The following is a 23,520-nucleotide window of genomic DNA, read 5'->3' as shown; positions in this document are numbered from 1 at the left end:
CACTTATTTGAGTCAGGCATCATAACACTAGCTACTTCCTGCCCCTACTTTGCCCAGATAAATACAAAGCATACATTTTCAGGAAGCTAAAAGAATTGAAAGGGTTGCTTTTATTCTACTTAATGGCTTTAAGAACTGGAAACCGTGTAGAGGGAAGCAGAGCTCACACAGTGAACATGTTCAGAAGGAAATACACACACACATTTGCACCAATGGATTTCCAGATTGATCCCCGGCTCCTTAGCTGAGCAGCCGAGCCTTAACTCTGAGCCTCCTGCAGTAGTCTCTGACACGGCGCAGCGTAGCTTAATGCCGCTCTCCTCATGCAGCCGATGAAACGCCTTTGTCTTACCATGTCAGAGCAGGCCAGACAGGATTCTTCTCGTGGACTCATGACATGGGCAACGATGATCCAGCCCGTCTGACTCCACACTGACGCAACATCTGAAAACTCCCGCCTCCCAGGGGCAACAAGAGGCTGTTGGTTTACTATCTGAAACCTAATGAGGCTGTGTTAGCATTCAGGAGACAGTAAAATCAGAAGCAGCAAGGGCCCTTCCCATGTGGTCTCTTTGTACTGCTCCAGTTTGTCCTCGGGCGCATTTTCACAAACACAATCAGATGTACTAAGGAGAGCTGGCATGAGGAATTAACGCTCCATTGCAGAGCGATTGGGTGTATTTGAGAGGAGGTGAGGGAAGAAAATCAAGTAGTAAGTAGTTGAAGCTGCCGCACCCCCCAAAAAAAAACACTTTGCAATAACCAAGATAGACACCCTATACTTTACAAGCCATTTTTGAACTGGGGCTATTTTCGACAACTGCACTCAGCCATTTTTACGACACTCTGCCGCTTAAATCAATTACGAGGAGCAGCACTGGCGTAGAGACATCAGCAGTAATAACCCATGAGGCTGTGGGTCTCTGAGAGTGGTGATTAAAAAAAATAAACTAGCTGCAAATGTGACCAAGGTCGGACTCACACTGTCAAATGAAGCATCCAGAGAAACAAAGTCTGAAAAGTCAACCTCATTTAAATCTGCTGAGGGTTTTTTTTTGTCTTCAGGGAAAATGCAGATCACTGCGTATTAGAATGACATGCCCGCCTGTCTTCGCTCGCTGCTCCCAACGTCAACAACCTTCTGCTCCTTTAATGAGGTTGAATTGGGCTTTTTCTTTAGGCAGGTCTAATTCTCTCTTCATAGAGGCAACACAGCTTCATTAATATTGGTGTCACTGCCGGAGTTTATGCCTTCAGCCCTTTCATTTGTCTTTATGTGTATAGTTGTGTTTCTGTGTGTGTCTATTCTCCCTCAGGGCAATCTCACACTTTATCACTGCAGTGCTGCGTATCATTAAAGAACCATGAAGCATAACAGGAATAACAACTTCAGTACATGTGTTATTAGAAATGTCGTTTTATATGAATAGTTGCCATTGAATAGGAGATACAGGGTCCTACCATTTAATAAGGTATGACTGAAACTCTCTTTTGTGCACCAGTCAATACGATAAAAATAAATAATGAGTTAAATCCCAGATCAATTGTTAAAGTTATGCTCATTTTCAATTTCGGATTTGTATTTTGTGCTTCTACTACGACATGTTTACAAGGCGCCTTTAAGCATCACGACAATATTCTCTGCATGGATTGTAATGTTATGTTAAATGTCTGATTCCTTGTTTTTTGTCTTAACACCTGACTGCAAAGTACTGCATTTTTACATAGTATCATATCCCAATGTTCTAAGAGTGGGCTCTCTTTGTTTTTTCCAGCTGGACCCAGACAACACCGGTTTCATCGCAGTGGAGAACTTCACCAGCTTGGTGGAGCACCATGAGCTGCAGCTGGACCCGTCCAAACTGGACATGCTGTTAGCGCTGGTCCAGAGCAATGAGGAGGGGCAGGTGTGCTACCAGGAGCTCATCGAGCTGGTGAGTGGAGACCTCACACAGATCTGGAGACAGATAGCGATGCAGGGGGAGTCGCTGGAGGCATTTCATGTCCCGCAGCACACACCCATATTTCCCCACTTTCCGAAAGGTTACAGAATTGATTCAGGCAGAGCCGGCAAGCTCTGCAGTGGCGAAAATTGACTCAGGTTGCTGTCCTGCAAAAGAGGGATCAATCTGTCCAGTTAATGTGTCGGTAAATCCAGGCACTTAACCTCACAAGCCGTGCACAGCAAGTACTAGAAAACACCGAGCTGGAAGGACCACAGTATTAAAGCAATACATTTTCTTGATGTGATTTACATATTGTAACATGTAGTTTTTTTAATATTCTGAGGATAAAACAGCCTGTGTACTTGTAGGTCTTCATTCATCCTTCTCCTTTATGTGTTACCAATTCTTAAATAGAAACTCTCATAGAGCTGTATATGCTGATTCTCTACATGCACATTGCTTGTGGCACAGTTCGTGTAAGTAAGCTAAGTGTAAGCATCAAGGTTAGATCAATTCAATTCCTGCATATTTGCACTTCCTTCAGATCATTCCACCTCCTTTGCTTTCAGTTTTTTTCTATTGGTCTTTTCCTTTTTCATCTCTCGTGTTGTGCTACTCGTGGTTTGAAATAACATGAGGCCACTCGTAGCAGGTCATGTTTCTGAAGTCTGTGCCACTAGAAAGGAATTTGTTTTGGTTTGCTTCGTCAGTACAGCTATCTTCCTCCACCATTCTTGAAGCATTTTTTCTTCTCCATCTCATTTCAGTGCCTGCTCATCTTCATCCCTCCCTTCCTCACGCAAATGTAATAACCCACCCTACTCTTTTTTTCTAACCTGCCTTTTTGAACCATCTCATCCCATTTCCCTCTCTCATTCTACAGTCGTGAGCATATGTTAGGTGGAAGAAAAAAACCGCCTCGCCTCCAAAAGCATCAGGGAGACACTTTTAAAATTGCCCATCAGCCAAATGCAAATTGCCTTCGATTAGCCCAGCATTGGTAGTAGCAGGAAGTAATCTGAGGTAATTTGAGAACGCCCAGACTCACACAGCTATCGACCCCCAGGTCTGATTTTAAAGATTCGTCTGATACACACACGTGAACCCACATACCCACATGCTTCCTATTGGCATATATTCAAACGCTTTCAATCATTTGATTAATAATTAAAGCAGCTGCACACCTCCGCTCTGTCTGTCTCACTTCTCCTCTCTCCAAGGCTCTTATTCTAACACATGAGCGCTGCCAGTATGGATTTGCTGACTAATTTAGAGGATATTCAAATGTTGATGTGACTCTGGCCCTCCCGTCTCGCAGCATGTGGTGCGTGAACTCAGCGGGTTGTCTAGCATGAGCCCCAGGCTGCAGCTGGGAAAGCGGCACATGTAGCATGATATTTTCAACCAGGTCATCAACGAATATCCCCGGCCTTTTTTCTCTCCTACTTTTATTATTTGTACCTCTCAAGCCCACGTTGGCTGCTTTTGTCCGTGTCTTCTTCCCTCTCCATCTGCATTCACAATTCAGTATCTCATTCAGATTTATGAGAAGCCCTCCGCAGTGTGTGACAGATGACAGGCGTGTTTTGATTTTGAAAGTTCAGTGCTGCCATTATATCACAGTCAGTGCCTGAAGTGCGGCGTCTGTATTGATTTGTGGTCCGGCCTCGATGGAAATAGGAGCTCCCCTCTGCCGTTTAAAATGGACACGGCAAGAATGCGTGTGCATGCTCAGTCTATGCCTTTTTGATGCAATTAAAAGATACTTCAAACCTTGGAATAACTCATTAATTAGTATCTGATGTACATTGTTAAGTGCAGCAAGAAATGAAGACCAACAATTACAACCTGTAAGCATCAATAGCAAAAACAAATGTGTAACGCCTCTTAACCATGTCAGAACAACAGAAAAAAAATGAAAGTTAGTGTAATTTTTTTCTAAAATGGACTTGGCAAGAATGTGTGTGTGTGCTCAGTCAATGCCTTGTTGGTGTTTCAGCCAACAAGCTCTCTTTTGTGTTTCTTAACGTGTGTATTCAACATTTTCTTCTGATTTGTTGTTCTACATTCAGCTTGAATCCACGCTGACCTCGGTGGGTGTTAATGTGTTTGTATCGCACCGTTAGGTGTGTGTGTGTGTGTGTGTGTGTGTGTGTGTGTGTGTGTGTGTGTGTGTGTGTGTGTGTGTGTGTGTGTGTGTGTGTGTGTGTGTGTGTGTGTGTGTGTGTGTGTGTGTGTGTGTGTGTGTGTGTGTGTGTGTGTGTGTGTGTGTGTGTGTGTGTGTGTGTGTGTGTGTGTGTGTGTGTGTGTCTTTCTTTCATGCAGGGCAATCTCAGCCAGAGAACTCCATCAGTTCTGCCAGAGGGGTGAATAAGTAAAGCTTTGCTAAAACCTCTCTTGGGAAACTGTACACACACACACACACACACTTACAAAGAGTTTGTATCTGACTACTAATCCTGCACAACATCCCACATAGCAACACAGAAACTCAGGCAGTGACACGTTTATACACAACTACACTCCGATTTCTCTGATGCAGGATGCTGAGAGACACCTAAGGTGACAAAGTTCACACATGGTGGGATTGAAGGGGGGAGGGCTTTGATATACGAGCATCTGTTAGTGGCGTTAAGGTAATCTGAAGATATATTCCTGCAAGTATCGATTCCTACGATCATGTAGCAGCTGTGTAACTGAAGAAGTGTGTCTTTGTTTTCCTTCGGGTGGTAATTTGGCTAATGTTCGACTCTGATCCAAAATGGCTGCCATGGTTAATTACACGGGTAGAGGGTGTATTTTAGAGATTATGGCGGGGGATTCTCTTTGTTCAGGTTGGAGGATTTGAAGACTGTTGCTTTGTGCTTCATTTTTTCCTTTCTGCCTAAATGCTGCTCTTCCATTTCCTGTTCCTTCAGGAGATTAAGTTGGATAATATGTTCTAAAATGTTCCGCTTGCTACTGAATGAGGCTTGTCACATGTCAAGCAGTATTTATAGACGGAGAGCACTTCCAGAAAGCAGAAGTTCACTTACAGTCCCAGGCAAGAAACACTCTGTCGTTGATATACAGTGTTTTCAAGTCATTTAAAGTCACATTAAGTGCCCTGAGTGCATCAGTCTCCAGGGAAACAGATGCTACCGTACCTACACATCCCACACCAAACTCCTGTCAAGGCTTTCTGTTTTAGATGGATTGCCTGATAAAAAATGATGCACTTTGCTAAAGTGTCCTGGACTAAAGGTTTGTGTCTCTTTTTTTACCGCTAGAGTTTTAGCACCACAATGATTAAACCATGAAGAAAGACTGTGGCCGCAAACTGCTGAGGGGAAAAAAAAGGTTGGGTTTTATTTTAAAAGGATTTGGGCAAGAAAGAACGTGAGTATCTGGGTCAGGGTAGAATCGGCGATGCACAGTGATTTAGATTCTGCTGAGGAAGTGTGTATGTGTCAGAGAGAGAGGAAGGTAGAGGAGGGTTTGGTCATCTCAATGACTCAGAAATGAGATAGTAAACGGCGGTAGTGACACTGTTAGTCAGCTGTCGGTGAATCACTTAGCTCGGTGAATAACGGTACATTATTTATCATGTGTGTCAAGGCCTGTGAGTGAAAGATGGTCACCTCCATAAACTGAGCAATATCAGAATCATTTATGGATTTTATTTGTGTCTTCCATGCAGACGCAGGAATGGCCTTTAAAGCAGGTTTTCTTTTTTTTAAATATATTATTATTACTAATGAGTATTGAGCTGTAGGTATTGACCATGTGGTGAGGCTAATTAATCCATCAAGGACAATTGACTGGAGCTGAGAGCAGCATTTACTGTAGGCAGGACACCAAGAGGAGGATGGACTCTTGCTGTTTGACACACACACACACACACACACACACACACACAGTTCTGTCAGTTTGGCCCATTCAGCCGCCCCTAAACGGGAACACTATCTTTATTCCCATGCTCTTAGCCTCAGCATCAATTATTCCCTGGCAGATGTTGGCTTGTCAGGAAACTTCCACCGTTACCGAAGCACAAGTCAGAGGTTTTACTCCCTTTTTTTTGTGGTGACATGTGGATTTCTTTTCCCCCCATGCACCTTGCTCTCCGTCACTCATCTCATGTTTCCACTGCTCGTGTGCCTTATTGTCTGTTCGCCCGTCTCTCTCCTGTCGTCGCTTCAAAAGGCGGCTAATGCTCACTTTAGAGGCGCCCGTCTTGCATGTCAGAGTGAAAGCTATGCTTGGCCGTGTCTCCTGGGAACATGTTTTCACAGAAGTGCTATGAAAGGGAGAGGATGCAGCGCGAGGTGGAGAAGGAAGCAGGTGCTGTTACCGAAGCCAAAAGCAGATGAAATAAGACTCAGAAACACAGACTCTATGATGAAAGCCAACAGAGGAAGGAAACACAATTATATTTACTTCCTTCGCTTCCTCTTTCTCACTGTGGATTCAACCATATGAAGATATTTAGAAATGAGAGAGGCAGTGTCTCCGGTGACATGCAGAATCAGAGAATGGAGCTCACACATGCAGGAATCTCTCCGTCTTAATTCGCCCCTCTCCGCCTTCTAACGTCCCTCTGCTCCTCTTCTTCTCCTTTCACTCCCTGCCTCAAGTATAGTATAATTGCATTTTCCAGGCCTGATTTCCATACTAAATATGCATCCCTCCATCTGTGGGAGAGCCAGCAGCCCAGCTCCACATCGTTCTGGTTATCACGAAGCAACAGGCCCTCACACTCTCACTGAACAACCACCAGCATTATTACCCACACAGTTAGGGCAGTTACCACTTCCTGTTTCCAAAAGGGATTAGCTCTCTTTTGTTCTCCTGTTTTTCCTAAGCGATTTCTTGAAGGGGGGGGGGGGGAATAAAACATCAGCTCTAATTGTGTTGCAATCTGTTTCTTACTTCTTCGTTATTTGCGTGATTATTTTGTCTTTTTTCACCAGTACATTTAGCTCATTAGCCTTTATAGATATTGACCTGTAATGCATTTCAATATGCCCCCTGCTGTGTCTTCATATAATGAGTCTACAAGCAGCAGCACCCGACTAATGAGTCCAGAGAAGTCAACTTTAATGGCCGCTTGTACTTCCTGCAGGTCCCCTCTGGAGGTTTTATTACATTTCATATGAAGCTGCTATATTCTCTGAGGTTGTTATTATCAGAAACCTAAACAAAAGGTCTGCTGTTGAAGATTCATTCGGATAAAAACTGCATCTGTTGACCATATGTATCCTGCTTCACTGCTTTTTTCTGCAAACTTATCTTCATAAAATGTCTCTCCTTGGGCTTGAGCAATAAATAATTATAATATTAATATCGTAATAAGACTTTACATATATTTAGATTTGGGATATTGTGGTGTCCTAGATGTTTATTTCTTCTCGTCTTAAAGGATGCATTACAATAAAATTATGTACTTTTCTAGCTGTTCTGTTATTTGCTTTTACCTGCTTAGTCATAAATCCACATTACTACTGATTATTTATCAAAATTCTCATTCTACTAATAGTTTTTGTAAAAGCATCGCAGGTCAAACATCAAATATCGTCACATTAACACCATCTACTGATTATATATTGTGATTTATGATTTTCTTCGTATCCCAGAGCCCTTGTCACTTCACATAATAACTCATTTGTGATTTAGAGATAATTGCATAGTTAGCAGCTTATCCACAGAGGAGCTTAAATGCTTTAGCTACACAGAGACTTCAGGCGTCAAGCATTGCATTTCAGCTCTTAAAGGGGACATATTATGCTCATTGTCAGGTTCATATTTATATTTTGTGCCTCTACTGTGACAAACTCTCTCTTGAGGGAACTTCGGGATTTTAGCCTTTGTAGACCAATCAGACTACAGGCAAAATGAAAAACCCCCAAAAGCATAACAGGGCCCCTTTAAGTAAATCTTACCAGTGAAGCATGCACGCTTGTCTTGTATTAGGGAATGCAGACATTAACTCCAAAGAATCCCTGCTGTGGGTGTATGGTCGGACAGTATTTATACTAGTAACTCATGCGGAAAGTGCCCTCTGTGTTGTTATCCCGGCAGTTCTCTGCACCGACTGTCAAAATAGTTGCTTTAGGGTAGTTTTCATCCTATAACTCTATTAAAGAGTATCAGGAGTGGAGAGGGCCCCACTGGCCTGCAGGCTGCAGAGCTGCTGCTCACCAAGCAGACCTGGAGTCAGTGATAACAGGAATATACACACACACACACACACACACACGCACACACACACGCACGCACGCACGCACACACACACACACACACACACACACACGCCACAAACACAAACTTTCTCTATTCCGTTCCTCTTAACCAAAATGTTGCTTTTCAAGGGTAAAAATTACTTAAACAGTCCATCTGTATGACGTCTGCGCTACAATCAACTCAGCTTGAAGTCTCACTAAATCTAAAACCACTTATATGTTATGTTTTTCTATCGGCCCTGAATATTCAGCTGCAGTTATGTCACCTCTCATGTGGAGAAAGTGTTCACCACTTGTTTATACATGTAACATGGCTTTGATTTTAATATTCTAATAGCTACTGGGAAATATGAGGAATCAGACATTTTACTTCTAGCACTAATTTGATAGATTTATTAAGTACAACGTTTTTATCGACTACCGTCTGTATTAATTATTGTGAAACCCGCAGTGGAAGATTTTTACTGTAATTAGTTTTAATGCTGATATATATACAGTACAGTATAATGCTTTCAAAACTAGCGTATCTTTTAGCTCTGTGTTAAATTATAATAATTGAGCAATTTTACGATGTGGATTAATCACTTTGTCTGAAAAACAGTTCTCAGCTATATCTTCTTCTTTCTGTTCTGAATAAGTGATTTTCATTAGTGAATATATGCACAAAAAAGCGAAATAAATGGATACCAGAAACATTAAGGTCAAATGAATTCATCCATTGAATGCAGCGATGTGCAAGAAGTACAACCATTACCATTAATATAAGTAGGCCTACACTTTCGTTCCCCTAACCTTTTGGTTATAAAAACAGAACTTACATTACCCGTCTTATTTTCCTACAAGAAATGTAACGTTGGCTCGCCATCTCGGATGATTAGTCACACGGATGAGCTTTCCTCAGTTTCTATAAAAAACAAGATATCCTCCTTTGATCCACTAAGCACGAGGAAAGTTTTATATTTGATTGGTAAAATGAGGCAATGATGAGATCTGTTCATCTTGGCGAGGTGTCTGTCCTCCAGCTGCTGACAGTAATGCTCATATAACAACTCAAGAGAAGTTTATTGAATAAAAATAAATTGAGTCTTCAAGTAGCACCAAAACAAACACAGGGACTCAGCTGTGTTTGGATTTCTAAGTCACAAAAAACAAGTCAGTCATCTAAAAAAAGAAATGTTGTCTATTTTTGAAGATGTTTTGGGAATACGCTGCATTTTTGCTCTCTTTCTAAAAGATGGATGAGAAGATTTGTACAACCCTTGTATCTTTCTGTGTGCATTTAGTTTAGCTTAGCTTTCCATAAAGACAGGAGAACAGCATGGCTGTGTGCAAAGGTAACACAATCCCCCTACTGTACCAGCACATCTTAAACTCACTAATTAACACATTAGATCTCATTTGTTTAATCTGTACGGAAATTGAAGTTTAATTGCAAGCATTTGTGGTGTAACAGAGGATCTGCCAATTATGCAAGTATTTCTTAGCCTATAAGTAACTGCCTGCCAACCTTGATCACAACCTCATGGTGGTGTTAAGGAATCAGGAAGTAAAACGGTATTTATGTTAGTTAGCTAAAGTGTAGTGTAGGGATGATTTTAGGCAGATTTATTACCTTTTGGACCGAGCCTGGTTAGCTGATTACCCCTGGTTTTTACTTTTGATGTTAATTTAAATTAAGAGATAGCTTTATATTTAGCGTACAGACATGAAAGTGACATCAAATTTCTCATTTAACTCTCAGCAACTAAGCGCATTTCCTTAAATGTGGAACTATTTCTGTAATTACAATGAAAATGTGTTGTGTTTCCATCGGTCTAATATGGAACACAAGTTAATTATTCCTCTGCGTTCCTTAAAACTTCAAGCAGTTGCTCACCAGATATTGCTCTGAACTCCTGAGAGTAATAAATGCATGTTTCTTCATCTTTCCATCAGATGAGCAGTAAGCGCTCCAGCAGTTTCCGACGGGCCATAGCTAATGGCCGCCGCACGCTGCAGAGGGAGATCCTGCTGGACGAGACGGGGCTGGGTCTGTACAAGCGCTTCGTCCGCTATGTGGCCTACGAGATCCTGCCCTGCGAGACGGACCGGCGCTGGTACTTCCACCAGAACCGCCTGTGTCCCCCGCCGGTCTTCATCGCCATCGTCACCATCGTACAGGTGAGATTCAGGACTTAGATTGTAAGTAAATCTTCATCCTGCAAAAAGAGCCATACGAATTAGACATTAAACTACCTACAGAGAACCAACACATCGATTATTTATCAAACTAAAAACACTGAACTCACAAGACCTGGTTGACTATAAAACTATCCAAATTATGTTCAAAGCCGTAAATCAACAATTACCTCATAATGTCGAGGGAAACTGCATTTTGCAAAAAACTACCCATACGAACAAATTCCAAATGTCATTGCATCACAACAAAAGGTGTTCATCTGTGGAATAACTGTAATGATGAGCTGAAATACTGTGCAACTTTATCTAAACTAAAATTATTATTTAGAAACCAAATCCTGAACAGTTCTGAGCAGGACCTGTGAAGTGAGGCTTGCTATTTCTTGTCGTTGTAAAAGTTATTTGGTTTTGTACAAAGAAATGATTTGTTTAAAACAATGAATCAAATATCACGGATGCTGATGACGATGACCTAAACTTTTATTTTCGTGAACAATGTACGCTAGAGGGGGACCAGAAACGTTTTTAAGCTTCTTCTTGCCCCTTTTGAACATGACGGAAACTATTTGAGAATTTATTGGAACGTTTTTTGAGTTTTCAACATGTTCAATAAATTGACTAATAAATACAAAAATAAGACAATAAACTGAACTGTTCTACCGATTCAAATATTCCTCAAACATGTGCTGCAACATTTTACTTGAGCATGTGCTTGCTACTAACCCACAACCCTGGATTTAGTCTGTTCTCTTGGCTTAGTCGTTCGCTTCAGACCCATTGAGGAGATTTCCTGCCTTTGATCACACGCTTTTACTGCTAGCTCAATATGAGCTGGTAACACATTTGGGAGTCAGAGGCTTAGTGGGTGCATTTAATGCCCTTCCTCCAAGCTGAAACCCTCTCTCTGCTTGCATGGGGGGAATTTTTCAGTCACTAATTTAGAAACTTTAAAAAACCAGGTCAGTAAGCACCCTGCCCACCACAGTGGCAATAAATGACCTATTATATTCATTTGGAGACAACCTCCAACACAGAAGCCCTCACGGGACCTCTGTTAAATGGTCGAGGATTACGTCGCTAAAATAACCTTCTGCACAAAACGTCCTCATTCCCCCTGAAATCATCCTAATTCAGAGGAAAGAAAGCCAAGTGCTCTTACAGTGCCTCTGAATGGTCTGTAATGACAATGACAATGTGATAATAACGGTTCACATTCATTTTAATTCACAGAGACAATGAATCATTATTCTATGAAAAGAACTTAATGGAATTGAACCAGATGTGCCATATTTTTCATTCCGTGGGCAGTAATTGTCTGCTCAAGTCTAATAAGCATCAGCCGAGGAATACAGAAAAAACGTCATGAATCTTTCATGAAGCACAATGGGTTTTATTTTGCATGTTTGTGGCGGCAGTCTGCAGAGGGAGCGTGTAATTGGTATGTCAGCAAGAAGTGACAGTTTGGTGTCATTCCTGTTTTCTGCAGATCATCGTGTTCATGTGCTACGGCATCATGCTGAACAAGTGGGTTCTGCAGACCTACCAGCCCGACTTCATGAAGAGTCCTCTGGTCTACCACCCCGGACACCGAGCTCAAGTGTGGCGCTTCTTCAGCTACATGTTCATGCACGTTGGGTACGAGCCTCGCCTTATCTCCTGTCAACAGCTGTACTAGCAACAAATGAGAGGAGAGGCCGACATTTTTAAACACCAGCTAAAGACACATCTTTTTAGATTAGCTTTTTATTAGCAACCCCCCACTTTAAATGTTCTTTTAGTCTTTATTATTTACCTACTTTTATATTGTCTTATTTATTGTGTAGGTCTTTAAGGATTTAATCCAACATGTTTCAATAGCAATATATATTTTTACGTTGGTTTTTTAACATTTTAATCGTTTAACCTTTATTAGAATTATGGCATTTGTATTACTATTATCTTTTATTTTTATTTCTGTCACTTTGTTTAATGGCGTTTTATATTGTTGCATTGACTCAGTTGTCTTGTGTCTTATCTGTCGGAGAGAAATCGTTATTTATTTTATTTTTATTATCATACCTTTTACCTCCTTGTGTCTATTAACCTGTTAAAATGTAAAATGTTGCTGCATGTACAGGTCTGTAAAGCTCTTGACAAATAATCTGAGGGGAATTTCTTCTTATTTTTAACTAATGTGTTTGAATGATGTATGAAAAGTGCTATATAAATAAAGCTTTATTATGAAATGTCTTTATTTATCCTATTTCTTTGTTTTCCCCTCAGTTTGGAGCAGCTGGGGTTCAATGCTTTACTGCAGCTGATGATTGGCGTTCCTTTGGAGATGGTCCATGGTATATTACGGATAAGTCTTCTATACATGGCAGGAGTGCTGGCCGGTGAGTGTCTTTTAAAATACGTGTATTATATTAACTGGTGGTTCCTAATGTCTGGTTCACACTGCACAGATAACACCTGATTTTAAACTCTCAATGTTGGGAAAGGAAAATTGGCACTTGAGCTCTTTGAATGAACTGCTTTAGATGCATTGCAGAAGCATCCCAGATATCTAACTGTTTAAATATCTCCGGAGGTAAAGATTGGTCCACTGCAACAATAGGAATAAATGTTGTTCTTCCACCCAAAGGATACATCTTATAAATAGTAAAGATGTGTGGAAACTACAAGGAAAGTTCTACGGATTCCTCGAGGAAATAAAATACCTTGTACATGGTGTTACATCATTTCCCCTGTCACTTCTTTCATGTAGTTTGGAGAACAGAAATACTCATCAGGGATTCCTCCTGGTGAAAGATCTTGTAGTGTGTGTGACCCGGTGTGTTTCCGGTCAATGATGTAGTGTGAAAACCACGACAACTTCAAGACTCTGGATTACAAGGCAGCAAGTTGTGTAGTGTGAGAAGTACATAGATCTGACGTGGAGTGTGAACTCGGCATAAAGTGTGTGCTGCTTTACTGTGTGATGCCTTAAGACCAAAGCCTAGGGAACCAGACTTACACGTATTTAACCGTACATTTTAAACAATATTTCAACACAGAAACATGAACAATAATACATAATGTAAACATCAAAATGAAAGAAATGGTGTAGCTAAGATTAGTGACACGACGGTTCCATTTCTTAACAACACGAAATAAGTATGTTTACATTTTTTAAAGGTCTATGTTTCTACAAATCTGCATAGCTACAATTCCTAAAACAACTTGTTTTATTCTGATTAAAAGTCCAATATTATTTAACTTAATACTTATTTTGGTTCCTAACAAAACAGCCATCACTGATTTTAAATATGTATCAGAAATGTGTGGTGTCACCTTTGGCTAAAATGTTTATATGTGTCGTGTGAGTGTACGTTTGGTAGAAGAAACACTGGTGTAAACTGTGCAGTGAAGTAGCACAGAGTTTATATTTATAGCGAATGTTTTGACAGTTTGGGATGATCTGCAGTGCAATATGCTCTCACTCTCTAAAACAATATCATAAAGAAAAGACGGTTTATTGTCTGTTCTCCTGCAGTGTGTGAGTGTTTTCAGTCCGCTGTAGATCTCTCCTGACCGTCCTTGTTTTTTGTTTTATTACTGTTTTTACAGTCCGCTGCTCAGAAAGATGCTACGTTTTTTGTTTGGTTGGTCATCATTTATCAACTTAAAGGTCTTATATTTGCTCTGGAAAAAAAACACATTTACTTTTAGCACCGAATGCTACTCCAGTGAGGCTGACATTGTTAGTGTCTTGTCCTCAAACTGGGATCGTTCTGATAATAGACACGGCTCCGGCTAGTGGACCAACACTTTAAAAAAAAAAGTCACCAAACTTAAATGCAGCGCAGCGACTCGAGGTGCCCAGAGGTCGGGCTGCAGCCAAGTCTTTGTTGACAGAAAACCTCATTCACTTTCATCCTCCTCCAAGCCTGTTAGAAGATTGGACATTTTCTAATTCCTACTGATTCTCGCCGCAGTTTTTTGCTGTTAATGCCGATTTTCAGAAGTCATATCAACACTTCTGCATAAACCTCTTCCCCCTTTCATCTTCCCTGGGAACAATTAGCGTCTTGGATCTCGTAAATCTCTTGCTAACATCATTTCATTACTGTCGAGAGCAAAACCCCTAATTCATATCGAGTTATATCCGGTCATATTCAGCAACCTGATTTTCCGGCTTGTATGCGACTAAAAATCCCAATTTTGTATTCCTGTTCTGTTTTTAAAGCTGCTCAAAGCTCTCCATTCTGTGTAGAAGTCACACTCTTAACACTCTGAATTATTGTAGCTTTGATTTATTTTAGCAATGATGACAGAGAGAAAGCAAACTTGAAAGGGGGCAGATGTGGGGTGGAGTGAAGCAGGGTTTCTCTCTGGGGAATTAGCCTAAGTGCAGTTTGAGATGCTGGTTGGAGATTTGAGCTGCAAAAAATGAGGAAAAAGCAGCGAGGAGATGATGATATTAGTACCCCCAGAGCCCCGAGTTGAACTGAATTCATTCGAATTTCTATGCTGGAGTCACACTATCAAAAAATAAATGTGTGTAGTACTGAAGTGTGAATCTGGGTTTACATTTGAATCTTAGTGTATTTAATTTCAACACGATATAATACATCTGCTCCTTTCTAAACAGTGAGGAATGGCTGAGCCGCCTCACGGTCACAAGATGACGAACGACTACAAGCAGCGTAATCATTTCACCTTCTGATTCTGGGTGATGGAGTGGAAACGGGAGCTGTTCTGGCACACGTTGTTGTCATCTTTTGGGGAAGTAGTCCACTGGAAAGCAGGTTGCAAAGTGCACCTGTGTGTTTTGGGTTTTGGAGGAGGGTGATGGAGTTAATGGCTGTTTGGTGGGGAGTAAAGAGACTGCAGTGTTGCTCTCAGGCTTTGTGCACAGCAGGGGGGTTTTCAAAAGAAAAGTGGCAGTGGCAGTCGTAAAGGAACACTGCTGGTGAGGATGGCATTGAGGCAGAGAGACATAATGAATTTGCAATGCTTAAAACTGGCCTTTTACTGTTAATTCATTCGTTTTTTAAAAGGAGTTTAAGGACCTGATTTTAAGACTTCACTGAGTTATTTTACTGAATCAGGCTAAGGTGTAAACATTTAAAATGACATGTTTGTTTACATTTTCTGCTGTAGACTTAACAGGAGAGGGCATATTTGACCGTCACATTAGGAAAAGTCTTCATTTTAAAGATCTAAAAAAATCATGAATTGACATTGTCTTATAACTCAGAGTTTTTGCATGATTAGACATGTTTCCATCAAACGCTGAGACCACCAAGTGAAACCAATAATGTATCTAATTTTACACTAAAGTTAATATAGCAAACTTTAGAACCAAGCTCCTATCCCCATGCTACGAAGATAGATAAATGTGTGTGTGCAGACTTTGGTTTAGTGTTTCGTTGCCTCACACGTTGTCTTTGCAAACTCATGATTGCTTGTGGATGTTAGAAATAGCTCAGTGCTTTTAGATTACTCAGTACCCCCCCCCCCCCCCTCCTTTTGTTCCCCGTGGCTGTCTCATATTTATATTCATGCAGTCTTATTCTCGCTCATGACTTCAATCATGTGGGCTGTTGCTATCAGCTCTGGCACGCATGTTGCTTGTCATTTTTTTAGGGCAGCGGTGCTTTCAGGTTACAGCTGCACTCGGTGGGTGCGTTTATGGGGCGACGTGCTGCGGGTATTGTTCCTTTATGTGTGTGCTCCACAATATTTCCTCACTGCAGGGCCTGCTTTCTGTTGGAAGATGTTTAAAACTCGGAAAGCATAACATCGTTCTAACAGATTTTTTATATATCAAATTTGTGAACTTGCATCTCTGCAGTCCTCATCCTGATTATAATGGATACTGAAACATCATATAAAGCATGAATTAGTCTCACTAAGTACAAGGTTTTAATCTGTGTGGGTCGGATGGTGTTATAGAAGCATTTGTAAACTGATAAAGTATGACGTTTTCCTTTCCGTCCTTGGATGTGTGCTGACAAAAGGAACACTTCTGTAATTATTTTCCCGACGCCGCCGTTTAGAAATCACCTCCTTGTTTCTTTTCTCACTTTGCTCCGCCGCACTCACAGCAGATGAAAAGCCTCTACATAAAGGTGAAGGAAAAGGCACATTTGTCAAAACAGAGGAATGTAAAGTGTTGAGTCATGTTCAACATTTCAGTCCAGATCGAGTTTAAGGAAAAATGCGGCATCTATTGTCTTTTCTTTCTCCGTTCTCTTCTGGGTCGTCTCCCTCGGGGCCAGCAGCTCTTTCAGCTTCTTCAGGTGCTTCAGGACATCAACAGGTGCCACAGCATCATGTTTTCTCCTCGTAGCCCCTTGTGAGCCCCAGGCTGTCTACCTCCTCTAACACTGGCTTACATCTGAACAACCACATCCTCCAGCAGCCTCTCATAACAGCAGGCTTGAGTCTGCTGTCTCTTCTCGTCCCTCTCAGCTAAGATATCTCTGTGTGTTTGTGTGTGTGTGTGTGTGTGTGTGTGTGTGTGTGTGTGTGTGTGTGTTGTGTGTGTGTGTGTGTGTGTGTGTGTGTGTGTGTGTGTGTGTGTGTGTGTGTGTGTGTGTGTGTGTGTGTGTGTGTGTGTGTGTGTGTGTGTGTGTGTGTGTGTGTGTGTGTGTGTGTGTGTGTGTGTGTGTGTGTGTGTGTGTGTGTGTGTGTGTGTGTGTGTGTGTGTGTGTGTGTGTGTGTGTGTGTGTCCGTCCTTGTGGACCTATCATGCTATATTATAATAATATAGTGTAGGACCATACCTATATAAGGCATATTTATACTTTTTTTTTTTCAAAATACCAAACAGATCATGCATTTAGCCATGCCTCATTTCGCTCAATTTGCAAAATGTTACCCCTGTTTTTGCAAGGGCTGATTCTGTGAGAACAGCACCATCTAGAGGCCTGGCATATGTACTACAGCATCTCCAGCGCTTTCGAACGGCAATGGCCGTGGCTGTCTCCTCCTGATTGGTGGAGTTGGCCCAATAGCCGTAGCGCCACTGTCCTGACGTCAGGACAGTGTTCAAATCTGGATCAGTTTTTATCAGATCCGTTGTAGCCCCTTTTTTAGAGATTTGGGTATGGAGGAAAATAGAGAGGGTTGTGTTTTCTGACACTTGGTGAGTTCCCTGGAACACCGGGGACACATATTCATGTATAAAAGACGTACAAAAGTGCATTTTGCATGATAGGTCCCCTTTAAGTTTTAGTATGTGTCATGCATATTGGTCAATGCTCAAAACACATTGTACGTGATAGGTTAAAGGGCGGGACATCTCTAAGCAGTTGATCAATCACAACAGAGCCGGCCAGCTAACCAATCAGAGCAGACTGGGCTCTGGTTTCAGACAGAGGGTGAAAAGAGCACAGGCAGTATGAGAAAAATAAAGAGCTTTTTGAACATTAGAGCATGGAGGCATGACACAGTAGAGGCACAAAATACAAATATGAGCATAATAGGGACCCTTTAATTGGCTTTGTTTTGGTTTGTTAAACATATTTTAGTTTTTTTCATTAGGGAGAGAAACATAAGCATGGCATATTCACTGAGCGGAACAATGCCACAAATGATAGCATTTCATTTGCATAGTGCAATAAAAAGCACAATAAAAATGCAATAAAATACACATGCGAGTATACATGGCAGATCGGAAGTTCAGAATTAAGGATGGCAATAAAAATGCCATAAGATAATACATTTTTTCAAGGAGAGAGGCTTTATTAGCCCTGGCTACATGCCGGATTATTCAATATAATTGTGTGTGTGTGTTTGTTCTGGGCAGCTTCCAGGTGGGATGTGAGTAACTGTGAGGGGAAGCAGGGCGATCCTATAAACCAAAAGGCTCTCAGAGTCTTCCTTTGACAGCGGTGGGAAGTCGTTAGCTGTGCTTAAGTACCATTTAAGATACTTTTTCAGTTGTATCCCGCTATACACACATAACATACAGTACTATAGTAACTATTTAAATTGACATAGAATACAATTAAGTAAAAAAAACTATATATATTTAGTTACTTATTCACCAAAACCCTATGCATAACACATTTTGTAGTGCAGATTAAAACTCTAAACAATTTACCAACAAACATTATTATTCTGTTTTGTGTTATCTTTTTTCTTTTCTCAATAGAGGAGATAACAGCTAAAGTGTTTTTAATTATATTTCTAATAATGGATTCCTGGAGCTGAGCATTATAAGAGTTTTCTGTACGTAAAGGATATATCAATTATGAGCAATAATACTCTAGCTGCATCCTTGTTACTCCTATACTCCTTAAGCAGATTTTGGAATACCTCTTCTTCCACTGTCCCTGGATGAATAAATATATGTTATGTTAAAGTTAAATATATGCACATGCAAATATATGAGTATCTGACCTGTTGACCCGCTGCGCTACTGATCCTGCGGCGGACCTGCTCCTCGACCTTTAGAGAGACTAAGGTTTGAATTATGCAGGAGGGTATCTTCTCCTGGTAACTAAATATACTGTTTATTGTTATATACTGCCCAGCGAGCTTCAGAGAACACTGCTCACGCTGCTCATTGTGTCCTCAGTCAAGAGCAGGAAGAGACCTGATGTCCTTTACGGCCCGTTGGGAAATTGAAATGGAAATGTGATAAATGGCTTCACGTCAGTCTAACCTCATTGTTGCAAGCGAGCTGATGTTGTCATTACTTTAAAGTGCCGTGCCGAGTTACATGTACTGTTTAATCGTCCAGCAGTTGATTAATGTTGTTCTGATATCAGGGAGGAAGGCGGGCGGTGTGAGCTTTCCGCCGTGGCCGTGAGCCCTGCTGCATTGTGGGTCCTCATTTATCCGGATGATTGTTTCTGCATCCTCTCAAGCTAATAAAAGCTATTTCAGTCCCTAACTGACTGAGAGCCTTCAGGCTTATCGTTGCCTGTGTAACCCTACCATTCCCATGTTCCTATAATTGATAGATGCTTTTCAAAAGTGCCCTGCACATATTTAGGCGGGGTAAATATGATTATATCTGCTGCCAGTGGATACACGGTCTTGGTGCGTGGCCAAGAATGACTTTGTCCATCTTCCATTTCTGCTGATGTTTGGTGTTTGGTCGAGGCACACAGTGGGTTTATTCTATGGAAATCTCCGAAGCCTAGAAATATTTGGGATTGAATCTACAAGATGAAATCAATGTATTCAATTTAGTTGAAGGAATTAAAATAGAGCTTTATTTTTGCTTTCAGTTTTCAAAATCTGTTATTAATTCAATGTTATTTGTTGGTCCTTTTTCTGCTGTTCAATTGTCTGTGTGATAAAAAAGAACTATATTATAGGAATTATGGTTAAAACAAGTTTTCCTAAATAAACTGATTGAAAATACATGGTGAGTTCTCGACTCAAAGTCAACCGTGTATAACTTTCAGAGCTTTCAACTTGAATTTAAGGCCTTTCTCTTAAATAAAATACAGTGTTGAAGGATTGTAAATTAACGTTATCTTAAGGTGTTGTGTAAAAGACCGTTTTCAAGAAGAGTTAAAAAAACTGCCTATACTGTATAACACAAAGGGTTACCTATGTGATTGGACACACTGCAAACTCAGTGGTCCTAATTAAAGTCTTGGAATGGATTTATTTTCCAAAAATGTGAGTTTTCTCGGAGCAGAGTTGAGTGGGATAAACAGAATTTGATAAAAGAGGAAGCATCAGAGAACAGAGGATGGATGGATGAGTTCCTCTCAGTCCCTGAGGGGCGTGACTCTGTCTCGGACTCTGGCTCTGAATCACTCACAGCACTGGCGCGGAGCTCCTTCACGAAACACTGATTTGATTGAAGTGAACCTGAGCAGGTTTGTGAAAAGCAGGAGTTGTATTTAGGGACTGGAAGAGCTCTGGAGTCGTCCTTGTGTTGCCTCTGCCATCTGAATACCAATCATCTCTCGCTCTTATTCTGAAGGCCTGTTGGAGGATTGTGTGGCTGTGACCGTGCAACAATGTCAGCTCACAGGGTCTCAGTCTGTCTTCTTGGCCAACCAGCTACAGAATGCAAAAATATATACATATTTACAAAGTGCTTTACAAAAATGAAAAGCATTAGGAAATAGTGCAGTGGAATCACATTATAAAAGATCATTTAAAAACAGTCATTAAAAGAGAAGAGAATAAAATCAAAAGTCAAAATCAACTTTATTGTCAATCTTCCAGTTTGTGTGTACAGACAGAGAGATCGAAATACTGTTTCCCACAATCCCGAATATAAAAACAATTGTATATAAAAATATGTGTGCAAATATGTATATATATATATATACACAGAATCAAAGACACATTTATACATGTGCACACATTAAGACCTACATAAAAACAATCAATATATACAAAATAACAGTCGCTTCAATATTTGATAATGTACATTAGTGCAAAATTGTACATAGAATATGCAAAATATTAGTGCAAGATTGTGCCAGATTATGATAAACATAAAACAAGCTAATATAGAATAATACAGGTATAAAAAAACAATAATATAAGTTACAGTGCAGTGTGAGATATGAATAGTTTCATTAAAAGCAGCAGCAGAAACCCTGAGGAGTCTGGTCCTGTGTTTCTGGAGCTGAACTCAGATCGAGGAGGCAGGGTGACCTTGGTGCGTTGCAGAGGCTGCCAGTGTGATTATGGTAATTCCCAACCCCCCCCATGCTGCCCTACAGTCAACTCTTCCTAGGTGACACCGATCTCACTTCCTCCGCCACCTCCCCCCTGCAGCCTCAACTGATAACAACACCGGGGGAATGTTCTCCACTGTAACGCAGCCATACTGTAATTGAAAGGTTGCCTATTTGTGTGCCCACTTTGTTTATGGACCTCTATTTGCATCTGCTATGTGAATCCAATCTACGACGGCAATATTTGTTTCAGAGGCTATTTCTCTGCTCTGTTTAAATTACCTTGGTGTTTAGTTCCAAGGTTCTGCGATGGAGAAGCACATCACGCTGGCTTCATAACCTTGAACGCAGGAGGTGATTTCATGCCCTTTTTCATCGGGATGTAGGCCTAGAATTCGAGTAATTTCATCCAAGGTCAGCCATTGTGCTTGTTAGATGAAAAGCAGTCGTGAGTGATTACTGCGTTTGGTCGTGACAAGAATACGGCTCTTTGTATAACGGCTCCTCTTACACAACTCAAGGAGCATTAGACTTATTCGGATCTACATTCACTCATTTCTAAATTGCTTCTGTTTTGCTTCTTTAGTTAAATACATGCTCATATGCAGACACACACACTCACCAGGATGAGATTATGCTTTCCCTCAGCAGTGCGGAGGATGTGACTTGTGTGGAGTATTGATTTTTCCCGATGCCCCCTGGACTCTGGGGCAGCATAAATATTATCATATTTTCTCCCATGTGGCACATTTGGACAAGGAAGAAAACTGTTATTATAAAGTGCATCAATCTCTCAGGAAAGCAAGGGCAAGGTTTGTTTACAGTGGCCATGTTGGCACGCTGTGAAATTGATAAATAGTATCTGTTCCTCCAGGCTAAAGCTTGGCATGGATGATTGTTTTTGTGGTTTCTTTTGTATATGTAGACAGGAGAGGTTCTGATTGGTTTTGTGTTTTCACTTTGAATCTGTGTCTCCCTTCTCTACTTGACTGCAGTGCATGAGCGCATGTGTGAAGTGTTTTGTCACCTTGAGAGTTTGGATGCCCTTTACATCTCGACTCTGCACATGAATTGTATTTATTCACAAGTTTAAAAAAAATACAATCATAAGACATAATGGAGACATGTGACATTGGACACCCCAATAAGCTGTAGGAAGATTGGGAATAGAGACACCAAACATAAAGTATTTACATGATATATCATTAATACATATAGAATTGATGCTGTCCATGTGTTATACAACCCTAACAACTAAACTACTCTAACTACTTAAAGGTGGGGTAGGTAAGTTTGAGAAACCGGCTCGAGATACACTTTTTGTTATATTCCATGGAATGCTCTTAACATCCCGATAGCAATGAATATCTTAAGTGCTTTGACAAAAAATCCATAAAAAAATGTCATCTGTGGAAGCTGTAATACTGTAAAAAGCACAACCAATCATTTTAGCCGGGGCTAAAATGATTGGATGGCCTACCTGCCTGTCAGCCTTCCATCTGTGCACAAACTTATCTCGTGCCCTCATTGGTCATGTGCGCGTTCGTGTGTGTTGGAGGAGGGGCTCTGTAAGGAAGTGGCAGATTTTTTCCGGTTGTGTATTTTCAAATTCTAGCGATCTCGAACTGGTTTCTCCAAAATTACCTACCCTACCTTTAATGGTCTAAAATATGTATTCCATCAGTCTAAACGTTTGTTAAATATAGATAACATAATAAACACACACATTATGTGGCGGCTCAATCCCCAGTTACGTTTGAGTCGCCGAGAGGCTAAACTTGGCTATAAACTGTGACGCGTTTTTCGAAGAGAAAGTCCATACTGAAGCAAGATAGTTTTAGGATATTTAATATATATTTAATAAAAAATGACAGCACAAGCTCACCCTCTGTCATCCGCACTCGACATCAAACATGTGACTTATATAACCAAACCACACCCATGTAACAATTACCGGAAGTGCTCAACAAACAAATAAAAGCGACGTAAACAAATAGTAATAATAATACAAATAATGAACTTGGGCTAAGTAGCGTTATGGCACCTACACATTATATAGTGGTACATGTAGATGAAGTTCAGGAAAAGTACATTTGTGTAGAAGTCCATAGCCATTCAGCGTATTTAATCTCTGACAAATGTTGCTATGAGTGTTTCGACAAAGATAAAGACCTTTTTATAGTGTCATCAATCTCATTCAAAGGGTGAGGACGTCCTCAGCAGACCACACTGAAGCGGGAACGTTTAAGTTTGTGCTTTTTTACCCGTTATAAAGAAGGATAATACAACATCTGAAAGGGTTTCTTCCCTCCCCCCCACGAGGACATGGATGAGGATGTTAGATTGGACGAGGACTGATTGCGAGTCATGCTGCTCCACTTTAAGGAAAGCATCAGCGATGGAGATGATATTCCTCTTATCTCCTTCTGTCTGATGACACAGTCGAGTCCATTTCATTCCCAGGTGGAAAATATCTTTCATAAAGCTCCCTCGATCTGACAAGCACTATTATAGTAGAAATGAGGCTTTGAAATGGATGCCACTCTATTA

The 23,520-nt window shown here is 40.8% G+C and overlaps 1 protein-coding gene across 1 annotated transcript in view; it reads left to right on the top strand.

The window, feature by feature from the left end:
• Positions 1-23,520, top strand: part of rhbdl1 (rhomboid, veinlet-like 1 (Drosophila)) — a 42,322-nt gene that overhangs the window by 6,000 nt on the left and 12,802 nt on the right. The window contains exons 2-5 of the mRNA XM_034119735.1: positions 1,776-1,934; positions 10,100-10,324; positions 11,829-11,977; positions 12,605-12,717. Coding sequence (XP_033975626.1) covers positions 1,776-1,934; positions 10,100-10,324; positions 11,829-11,977; positions 12,605-12,717 — 646 coding nt within the window. The remainder of the gene's footprint in view (positions 1-1,775; positions 1,935-10,099; positions 10,325-11,828; positions 11,978-12,604; positions 12,718-23,520) is intronic.

This window comes from Trematomus bernacchii, unplaced genomic scaffold, assembly GCF_902827165.1.
Source record: "Trematomus bernacchii unplaced genomic scaffold, fTreBer1.1, whole genome shotgun sequence".
NCBI lineage: Eukaryota > Metazoa > Chordata > Actinopteri > Perciformes > Nototheniidae > Trematomus > Trematomus bernacchii.
This window is presented reverse-complemented; position numbering and strand designations above follow the sequence as displayed.